At 32.9% G+C, this 12,100-nt stretch overlaps 1 protein-coding gene across 2 annotated transcripts in view; it reads left to right on the forward strand.

Annotated features, from left to right (window-relative positions):
- LOC114333249 (nucleoplasmin-like protein) overlaps nt 1-11,554 on the forward strand; it is a 37,657-nt gene extending 26,103 nt beyond the window's left edge. The window contains exon 5 of one of the 2 annotated variants that reach the window (XM_028283112.2): nt 11,058-11,554. In XM_028283112.2, coding sequence (XP_028138913.1) covers nt 11,058-11,102 — 45 coding nt within the window. In that variant the 3' untranslated portion in view covers nt 11,103-11,554. The remainder of the gene's footprint in view (nt 1-11,057) is intronic. The other variant, XM_028283110.2, reaches the window with a different exon arrangement.
- Nucleotides 11,555-12,100: the final 546 nt, after the last annotated feature.

Below are 12,100 nucleotides of genomic sequence, written 5' to 3' on the forward strand. Positions count from 1 at the left end.
TAACTCAACAATAACTACTGTAAAATACATATAACACAAAATAATATCTTAAAAACCAACAGCTTACATATGTACAATTCGAATTTGCGGACTGACAAGTTTGGACCTGTAAAATGAGAATCCGCCTCGTTTAGGGCAATAAATTAGATTTAATAGCCTCTTGACGAATGAGAGGGTGAATAGTAACACATGCATTTGTTTATAGTTGGGAATTTGCTATATGAATGTACTTTAATAGCGTTCTGAAGCTATTTCCTTGTGGCATTTTTATAATCAATTATTTCCAATGGGAAATAAGCCACAATTTTACCAAAAAATGATGACGTTTTGACGCCCAAGTCGGGTGTCATCAAAATATTTTGTATTTTGACGACACCCAACTTGGGCGTTGAAATGTTAATAAAATAATTTTTTGGTAAAATTGTGGCTTATTTTCCCATTAGAAATAGTTGATTGCATTAACCCTCGTAAGGCGGTGCTTAGATTCTTACATAAACAACGGTGCAGGGTGCATTTGCATCCCATCTGTATATCAATTTTTTTATGTGAACGTCGGGGAAATTAATTTGAAAGATAATTATCACTTATTTATTATAATATGTAACATAATAATTGTACAAAAAAGTACTCATTTCTTCTTAAAAAAAATTATTATCGTCGCAAGACAAACAAAATGTTTCACAGAGTGAACAACACAAAAGTTTTTTCACACAATACAGTTATACCGGGACTTTCGTTCTTTTTTCTCTGACATAAGTAGCTTGTCCCGTAGCTCTGTTAGCTCCAGGTGGAACATCAGAAACGTCCAATTCAGGATTCGAAATTGTCATCATTTGCAGCCAAAAGTAATTTTTTCAAAAAAGCACGTAAACGCAAAGAGTTTTAAATGCTGTAATAGGTGGAATACATTTAGAATTGAATTTAATATGAATAAAAAAATGGGCAAAAATCATAAACATTTATTAAAAAATATCGGTGAGAAAAACGAGGTCTGAGGTGCAGCTGCACCCCGCACCGCCTTACGAGGGTTAATAGCATGATAACTTTTGAACGAAAAGTCTGACTTCAACCAAATTTGGTATATGGGTTCTTTTTGGTGTATAAGGTCGAGCTCTCCGAACCGGAAGAATAGGTTTACCAAAAGTTGTGTTTTTCCTGATTTTTTATGTAAAAATTTTTTTTTCAATTCTTTCACCCTGTATTTTGTAATTTTTCAAAAAGGTAATACAGACTTTGAAAAGAGCGTAAAAATATTTTTTAGGAAATATTTTGAACTTTTTAGTTATGTTAATTACCATTTAATAAATGCATAACTTATCATCACATTTATCTACCTATATTTGGCAGATTCGTGCAAATATAAGAATTATTGTGCATTTAATGGTAGAAGCGTATAATTGGGACCACATACACTACACATACAAAAGTTCAAATTTAGATATGAGGCCATCTCAGATTTTGCTTTTTACAAAAATGGCAGGCATTCAAAATGGCGACTATACATATGGACGGCGTTATGCATAACTCGACCAAGCGCCATTTCTTTAATATCGAGATAACAGCGGATTCTGGTGACACTTGGAAAAAATCCCTGTTATTGTCACGTTAACGGTTACTAAGAAAAACAAAATTAAACCAAGCGACATTAATCCACATACCATTAAGCGACCATTAAGCAACCAAGAAACGAAAAACTTTGAAGCCATTTATCTCAAAACTATGTTTTGGCACTTGGTCAAGTTATGCATAACGCCATCCATATATCGCACCTTGAAAACCATATGGCAATATCTGCAATTTTTTCATGAAATGACCTTTGAATGCAGTCTAATAGGAAAAAAAATCTATTTTTTAATGCTATATAGCAGCATCAGCAAAAAAATTTTAAATTCGGCACCAGAAAGATACGTCCCTATGGCTTTTTTTAAAAATCGATTCTCCTTTTTATAACATCAGGCATTATCTGCAGTTGATGCTCTACGGTTCTAAAATTGGAACAAAAACTCAGATCTATATGGCAATATGTGCAAAATGTAACCCACGCTTGTAAAATAAAAGCCAGATGTACTAAGGAAAAATCCTTTGAATGCAACAAAACATAGAGTGCTGCATAGAGATTTCATTGCAATACTGGAAATAAGCGACAAGACAAGACTATAACAAGTTAATATACAACGTCGTACTGCAGATGGGTTTATCCCAAAAGAAAAGCGAGGAACTCATAAGAATGAAAAAGGAATCAAAATTTCTTTGCAAAATAAAACTCTGCAAAGAAAAAGGTTCGGTGTTCGGAAATTACGCTATGATGATGACCATATTTTACACGGAATTTAATATAGACTTCTTTAAGCCCTAAAATACCTTTGCTTGCTGTGAGAAAGTTACAGAAATGAATTAGATAAATCGACATTAGAAACAGCCTATAATACTCACCATCTAGAAGTGGAACTCAATAGGAAAGAGAAATAAATGACTTAAAATCTGCAAAATCCAACACTTGCATCACTGCTTGTTTTGATTTACAATCATTACTACCGACGCGTTCAGGCGAAGTCTCTTTATTTTATTACAAAAGGAGATTATCAACATTATTTCATTTCACAATTTTTTACCTGACCAAAAATGCAGGACACTTCTGTCTTTGGTTCGAGCGAGTTGCTAATCGTGATTCAAATGAAATAGCGTCGTTCATGTTACAATTTCTGAGGAACCATGACAGGGAAAAATAATAACATTATACTCAGATAACTCTCTCTCTTCAATTCTGACCCCCCGGAGGGAGTGTAGTGGTCGACGTGATGTCGTGTATTGTCCGTCTCCAAAGATCTCTGTCTTTGGTCATTTCTTTTAACTCATGCATGGGTCTTTTGATTATTCCCGTACTCAGATAGCTACTGTGGGCAAAATAAGAACAAGTACAATATGCAGTACAGAAATTGAACATACACAAATTTTTGATAACGAGTCACTCCCAAAATACGGTAGATAACGTGCATTCTTTGATTGAGAAACCAAAAAGAAGGCTTTAAAAGATGACCAATTTACGTGGCTGCGCAACGGTTCACAGTAGTTCAAACAGCTAAAAAGCCAGGTGAACCTTATAAAATTAATTAAAGGTGTACATCGGATATATTGGACTTTAAAAAACGATGTAAGGAAATGGGAAATAATTATAACATTGACGAAGAAGGAAATAAGGTCGTCTGGAATGGCATAAGATGAGCTAGGTGGAGAAGACATTTAAAAATAAGTTTCAGGTTAAGGCAAGCTTTAACGATACAGAGTTCAGAACCATTAATATAAGGCAAAGACAACGAGGGATAATGGCTAATATGGAACTAAGTAAAGCATATTCGCATCCACCAGGAATATGCAATCTCAAAAACAAGATGTAGACTCTCACTATGTAAGGCTAATCTTATTCAAGAGCACTATCATAGGTTTTACGCAGATTTACACGTGACCAATGCAACAATAGAAAAAGAACAGACAGATTATAATATGCAAGACTTTGATTAAGTGTTAACACTAAAAATTTGTAAATAATAAGTACAATCTTAAATAAAAAACTGTTATTTGAAATGCATTTTTACTGCGTCATTTGCGAAAATTGATATATTTTTTAAAACCATATGGCCGTATGTGCTAAAATACCTATTTCCTGGAGGAAATTTTATGTACTTTTTAATTCATATAAAAATATGCAAAATTAAAGACAAATATACCAAATATCAGGTTTGTAGCTTAATTTTTGGAACCACAGGAAATAAAATTAACTTTACAAAAACTTAAAATGCTCATAACTCGATATTACGATTTTTGCAGTTACTGCCCTATGGTTTTCAAGGTGCGATATGACTAATAGTAATAGCATGATATCTTTTGAACGAGAAGTCCCATTTCAACCAGATTTGGTATATAGGTTCTTTTTTAGATGTATAAGATCAAGGTGTTAAACCGGAAGAATCAGTTTACCAGAAATTGTGTTTTTCCTGATATTTTTTATGTAAAAATATGTTGGTTTTTTTTTTCAATTCTTTCATTCTGTATACATATATTAATTGTTCAAAAAGATAATACCGCCATTGAAATGAGTGTAAAAGCATAACGTATCTTCACATGTACCTATGAATCCATGTATGGAAGATTCATGCAAATATAAGAATTATTGTGCATTTAACCCTTAAACGCCCAACCTTTTTTAGGTTCCATGTACGCCCAAGGGTGGGTAAAAAATGTCCACCTCGAAAATAGATATATTTATTGAGAGTTATTGGAAAGGGATTTAACTTAAGAATCTTATGCTTAATAAACACAGCATCTTCCAAAATATTAATATAAACAATTTACAAACCTTACAACAAAGTTATAATGTACATCAAAATTAACATACCAGTATGTCAAGTCCTTTGTACTTAAAGGACGTAAGTATTTGTAATGAAATAATACTCGATGTAAAATACTTTATTTTAAAGAATTATGCACATGGTTTCCATTTTCTTCGCAGTATTAAGTCTGTGACAGCTGTCGTTCAGATGACAGTAGTACCAACCTACATTCATGGTTAAGGGAGTTTTACACGAACATAACACCTCCTCCCTTGACCATGAATTACAAAAGTTAACTAGAAGTAAAAGTACTTACAAATTCAGTCTGGTAACAGGTTTCCTTACTCTAGTGGAACGCCTTAAAATGGGTTCCTCAGTTTCAGTTTGAGCCCCAGGTACACTATTCGAACTTTCCATATTGTTTGAAATTTCGGATTCATCAGTAATCACTTCGGTAGGTGGTGGTGAGACACTGTGCTCTGGAATTGATGCCTCCCTCGGAATCAAATTGTGAGTAATGGTATCCGGAATGTAACATGTTGGATTATTTTGAGATGGAGTATATTCCCCAATTTGCCGTATTTGGTCTACATGACGTTTCCATGTTCTACCATCATCTAACTGAATTAAATAATGCAATAACCCTAATCTGAGTACAATAATGCCAAATTGCCATTTAGAATGAAAATAATCCCTCACGGAAACCCTAGTTCCTATATCAAAGTTTCTTAGACTCATATCAGTATAGGTAACTCTATCACTACATGAAGGTTTAAGTAAATCTAATCTATTCCTTATTTGTCTTCCTAACATAAGTTCTGAGGGACTTTTACCTGTAACTGTATGTGGGCTTCTGCGGTATTGCATAAGTAGCTTACATAATTCAAACTCCCTGTCATTTCCCTCACTTCGCATAGCCCTTAAACATTTTTTTAGTATTTGGACATATCTCTCTCCCTGTCCATTAGTTGCAGGATGGTAGGGTGCAGTAAATTTTTGTGTAATTCCATTATCTTTCATAAAAGTTCTAAACTCATGAGAGTCAAATTGTCTACCATTGTCTGTAACAAAAACTTTAGGAATACCAAAAGTTGTAAAAATTTTTCGGCAAATTTCAATAGTAGTTTTTGTAGTAGTATTTTTTGTAAAATGAATTTCAGGCCATTTACTGAAGGAATCTACCAATATAAAATAATAACCTCCATTGAAAGGTCCAGCGTAATCAGCATGCACTCGTTCAAAACAAAATTTTGGTGGCTCCCATATATGAGAATTATCTTTAATTGGGTTGTTCTTGTGCTTATTGCACTCTAAACAATTTTTACAAAGTGACTCAATATCCTGGTCTATGTGAGGCCACCAGCAATAACTACGAGCTAAAGATTTCATTCTAACTATTCCAAAATGTGCAGTATGTAATTCTGTCAAAATTTTATTTCTCAATTTAGTAGGTATAACTACTCTTTGTCCTCTCATAATAACATCAGATTGTAATGAAAATTCAGCTTGATTTATATTGAAGCTAAATCGTTTATCAACAGGTTTTCCTGTTTTTAACCCAACAAGTAATTTTTTTAAGGTATGATCATTTTTTGTATGAAAAGCTAGATCTCTAATATTTGTAGGCAAGGTTTCAATTTGATTTATTTCAAAAATATCTGGCTCATCATGTGTGAAATTTTGTTCTGATTTTATAGGTAGACGTGAAAGTGCGTCAGCATTGAGATGAGAATCTGTATTTTTGTAACGAATGTCATAATTCAAACCTTGTAAGAAAATTGCATAATGTTGCATTCTTGTTGCACTTAAAACTGGTAGGCTTTTATCAGGTGCAAAAATTTGAACTAACGGTTTATGATCAGTGAGCAAAGTAAATTTCCTAGCACATAAATAATTGTAAAATTTTTTTACTCCAAAAATTATGCTGTAAGCTTCTTTGTCTATTTGTGAGTACCTTTGCTGTGTAGTAGTAAGAGTTTGAGAAGCAAACTGTAAGGGTCTCTCTGTACCATCTGAAAAGATATGTGAAAGTACTGCACCTACCCCATAGGGTGATGCATCAGTTGCTAGGACTAATGGTAAATTTGGGTCATAGTGACATAAAACATTTCTAGAACAAATGAGTTTTTTTGCTTTGTCAAACGCAGTTTGACAAGTATTCGACCATTTAAAATTGACATTCTTTTTAAGTAAATTATTTAATGGTTGTAAAATTGTAGAAGTATCTTTTAAAAAACGTCTGTAATAATTAATTAGGCCACAGAAACTCCGAACTTGAGTTCTGTTTGTAGGTATTGGAGCATTTGCAATTGCAGTTACCTTATCTGCACTAGTAGACACACCCGTTTTACTCATCTTATATCCACAGTAGTCAATCTCGTCTTTGAAAAATTCGCTTTTATCCAAATTTATATGTAAATTATGTTCAGATAATTTCTTTAAAACTTGTTCAAGTCTTTGTAAATGTAAGGTATTATTTGGAGCTGTAATTCTTATATCATCCTGAAATATTGAAATACCATCTATTCCTTGTAGCATTTGCTCCATTAAACGTTGCCATTTGGCAGGAGCACTAGCAATTCCAAACATTAATCGATTTGGTTGAAATAAACCTTTATGGGTGTTTAATGTAAGTAAATGTTTCATTTCATCTTTTATTGGCAAGTGTAAGTAAGCTTTCGTAATATCTATTTTTGTATATTTGTCCCCACCTGCTAATTGGGAAAGTAGGTCATCTGGTGTAGGTAAAGGGTATTCATCCACTTCAATGCAAGGGTTTAATGTGATTTTAAAATCACCACAAATGCGTATGTCCCCATTTTGTTTAACTACAGGAACAATAGGAGTTGCCCAGTCCGAAAATGCTACTTTCTTTAAGACTCCCTGATTTACTAAGGACTCTAATTCTGCCTCAACTTTAGGGCGTAATGCAAAAGCTACAGGACGGGCCTTACAAAATTTTGCTTTAGTACCAGGTTTTAGATAAATTTCAGCCTCTAACCCTTTTATTTCACCAACTGACTTTTCAAATAAATGTTTATATTTATCTAACAAAGTTGCAATTTCAAAATTTTCATGTAGAATTGTATTTACCTGATGTAAATTGATTTCCAGAGCATGTATCCACTCTCGACCAACCAGTGAGTAGCCATCACCATCCACCACATACAACTTTAGAGTGTGCTTTAATTCCTGGTGCTCAACCTCCACTGAAACTAAACCTAAAACATTCAAATTATTTTTGCAGTATGTAGTTAATTTAACATCCGATTTTTGTAATTGTAATGCAGGAAAATATTTTTCAAATATATTTTTATTTATGATTGTAACAGCAGCGCCAGAATCAATTTCAAAATTTAAAATATTACCATTCACTTTTAAATTTATAAAAAATTTATCTTTGCAATTTCCAGCATTTACTTCTAAGACCTCTTGAGCAGAGTTTACTGAATTTACTTGCCTGTGTGAATTTTGTTGTGCCTTTAAACAAACTTTTTGAATGTGTCCGACGTTTTTACAAAAGTTACAGATTAAATGCTTTTTATTACATTTATCGGCTAAATGCGAGGTGTCTCCGCATCTATAACAAGCCCTATTATGGTTATTTGACATTGTAAAAGTATTATTAGGAGAGCTACTATGATTATTTACTGTATTATTATCATTAAATTTACTAGTGTTTGTATTTTTATGAAAACTTTTTGCTTTCGCATTTAAAACATTTATACTAGCCTGATTGTAATTATTGTTGTGAGAAAATTGATTACTATCCTTTTCTGAAGTTTCCATGCTTGCTGCAATTTCTACGGCTCGGTCCAAGTCCAATCCCTTTGTTTCTAATAGTCTGGCTTGAATCCTCTTTGACTGTAAACCAAAAACAAACTGATTTCGTATAGCACTTTTTAAATATGTGGAAAAGTTGCAGTTTATGGCAAGTTTCTGTAGAGAATGTAGGTATTCTTGTATACTTTCGCCTTCTGCTTGTCTTTTTGATTGAAACCTAAATATTTCAGCAATTTCAAGTGGTGCAGGGTTGTAAAAATTATCCATTAACTTAACTGTATCCTCATATGACTTGTCTTCAGGGACCTCTGGAGCTAGTTTATCGCACAGTGTATCGTATGCTTCCGACCCCATGTAATGTAGTAAATAGGGCAATTTCATTTCCTCTGGAATTTTAAAAACTTTGTATGCTCCTTCCAGCCGTTTTACCCACCTGGACCATTTTGTAGCTGTCTGGTTAAAAGGTTCAACGGAAAACTGGAATGTAGAAACTTGTGTAGACATTACTGGAGCTGTAGCAGGTGCAACTATCGCAGTTGTAGTCGAGGAACTCGTGTTTGTACCGGCTGTAGTTGGAACGTTGTAGTTGATGTAGTGTCTGTAATATTTGTATCCATTATCCTCGTCGCCAAATGTCAAGTCCTTTGTACTTAAAGGACGTAAGTATTTGTAATGAAATAATACTCGATGTAAAATACTTTATTTTAAAGAATTATGCACATGGTTTCCATTTTCTTCGCAGTATTAAGTCTGTGACAGCTGTCGTTCAGATGACAGTAGTACCAACCTACATTCATGGTTAAGGGAGTTTTACACGAACATAACACAGTAAAAGCTATTAATTCAAATTTGTCGATTTTCTCCACATTCTTCCTTTCAGCCTCCTCATTGGAAGATAGTTATGTCAATAATGTAATTATACGTTGATAATTATATGGATTATGTTCCTACCAACGAGAAATTGCAGAGAAACCTTTAGTAACAAGTTTTACCAAGGGTGTACTTTTTATGCCCACCCATATTTAACTCAAGATATTACTTTTGTTTTCAAAAATATCGGTAATACCAAATTAATATCCGATAAAGGGCTGTATTTTTAACAATAAATAATTTTTTAAAATTTTTTAAACACGTAATAAATATGTTACAGGGGAATACGCATTAGGTGGACATTTTTTACCCACCCTTGGGCGTTTAAGGGTTATTGGTAGCGTATAATTTGGTCCACACACTACACATAGAAAGGTTCAAATTTATATATGAGACCATCTCAGATTTTATCTTTTACGAAAATGGCGGACATTCAAAATGAACCTGCCGCACATAGGTACATGTAAAGATACGTTATGCATTTATTAAATGGTATTACATAACCAAAAAGTTCAAAATATTGCCTAAAAAATATTTTTATGCTCTTTTCATTGGCAGTATAACTTTTTGAAAAATTAGTATATATAATATATATAAAAACCAGGAAAATAAAACTTTTGGTAACTTCCGGTTCAAGACCTCGATCTTATACATCAAAAAAATAACCTAGGTATATACCAAATTTGGTTGAAATCAACGTCTCGTTCAAAAGTTATCATGCTATTAGTCACATATGAAGAGTACAGGGGAAAAACAAGGAATGTCACTTTTTCATGAATTTTGGCTTTTCTCGCCATGTGGTAGCAAAAACTGAGTACTATCGACTAGATTATCGATTCAGAACAATAACCAGAAAGATAAGTATATAAATTTTTTAAGAATTTGTATCCAGGCGAAGGATTAGGATGATTGTCCGCACGCCACTGGACAAAAATAAGGAATGTTAGCTGTTTTTTATGCATTATTAAATTAATAACTTAATATAGATTAATATTATATTAAGATTATACACCAATAATTGCTAAAATTCTGCTAAGAATCTCCTAAGTAGTTTTTAGATATCATAAGAATTAAACCTTTATTGGTGTTTATGTCAATATATATAAAATGCGACATTCCTTGTTTTTCCCCTGTACTCTTCATATGTATAGTCGCCATTTTGAATGTCCGCCATTTTTGTAAAAGGAAAAAATCTGAGATAGCCTCATATCTAAATTTGAACCTTTATGTGTGTAATATATGTGGTCCAAATTATATGCTTCTATCATTAAATGGACAATTGTTTCGCATATTGGCTGCACTAATGTATTGAAAAGTGTGAAGATGTATTTAAAATGAAATTGTGCACATATTTTTATTTTGTTTCATTTGGCATTTGGAACGTTTTAGCTGTTTTTTAGTATTTTTAAGTCACATATCCCCATTGTATTTACTTTTTTCTTTGTTAGGTCTTGGGCCCACACTTTTTATTACCTTCCTCATGAGATGTTTTTTATTCAAAGTTATGAGTCAGATATTTTGGAAAATTTTTGGGAGGGAGGCGTTTTATAACTATAGAGGTTTCATAACTTTGGTGTGTCCAACAACTGGAGTGCCCTTAAAAATTTGTCAGAAAATATTACCAGTTAATTGTAAATATTTTTATCAAACAATCCTGCAAATATCAGCTGTGAGGGTATAAATTTTATGACTTGTTTTGATGACAGTGGAGTCATCATTTGAGTCATGGTTGTTTAATAAAAATACTTAAATTTACTGGTAATATCCTAGGATAATTATTTTTTAAGGGATTAATTTACGTCAGTTATCTGACACCAAAGTTTAGAAACCTATATTTATAAAACACCCCCATCCTGAAAATTTTTTAAAATTGAAGTTGTCTAACACGACATGAATAACTGATTACAAAAAATCTCATGAGGGAGGTAATAATTTTTTAAAGTGTGGGCCCAATGCCCCAAGTTTTATTGAAAGTGCTATATTATTATATTCATAAGATTTTAGTACAGCCAATTAATAAAGAGTGGTTGTTTGTAAAGCCAATTATTTTATTGATAGGGGATTACCATTTTTTAGGCGAACATAAAAAAACGGAAATCGAATGGAAAAGTAAAGGTGTGACTTGAGCCCCAATCCCTCTAGAACCAATATTTTTTTATATTTCAGGAGGAAGATGAGGATGAAGATGAACCCAAAGCCAAAAAAGCAAAATCAGCGACTAACGCCAAGGGCAAAACTCCCGTAAAAAACAATTCAAAGGCTGCAAAGAAATAAACAAGTTCATCTAATCCCCAAACCACCTCCTTTGTAATGTTAAGTTAGTTTTTTAATGTATCTCGGGAGTTGTTATACATCCATTAACAGATCAACCGTAACAATTTCTCTTAAATATAAGTATAATATTTTATGTTTCTTGACGTCATAAGATTTTGTGAAAGTTTCTTTTATTCCAGGTGTAACTCTTAGTTTTAATGTGATCAATATTTTTAAGCTGGAAACGTATTTATTTCCTTTGAAATCATCCAATTTTGTTGTAAATATGCAGCCCTCATTAAACCATTTTTTGTAGTAAATCCTGTAGTGTTTTATTTATTTTCCATCAGTAGGTAAGCTACATTATAGGTGGTAATATGAGCCGTTGAAAACCAGAGTGGTCTCTAAGTCAAGAATTTCATTTTACGTTTACGTCGAGAAGTTTGTTATGTTCATCAGTATTCGATTTTGCTAAAAAAGTTTGAAAAATAGTGCATTCACCCACTCACAGACGAAACTACTGTAATATATGTCAATATTATATAATACTATACTAAATTTACAATCAAGATGCAGTAAAAATAAACAAACCAAGACACGTTAAATGCTACTAGGAGCACTCCCAATCATAATTTACATTATGTTTGTTCTAGCAAACAGTCAAACTAGTCAGAAACCGTCAGCAAACAGTTGGTCTGTGAGAGAACATAATACAGTAACCAGTGCTATACCCTCTACTCGCGCTGGTCCACTATTTGCTGATGGTTTCAAACCGTTTGAAACTGATGCTAGAACAGACCTAATGTATAAACTTAGGAAATCATGATTTAGGATTTACAATGTACAGTCCCTGGCCACATTATAAC

The sequence above is a fragment of the Diabrotica virgifera genome, chromosome 4 (genome assembly GCF_917563875.1).
Source record: "Diabrotica virgifera virgifera chromosome 4, PGI_DIABVI_V3a".
In the NCBI taxonomy this organism is placed as follows: domain Eukaryota; kingdom Metazoa; phylum Arthropoda; class Insecta; order Coleoptera; family Chrysomelidae; genus Diabrotica; species Diabrotica virgifera.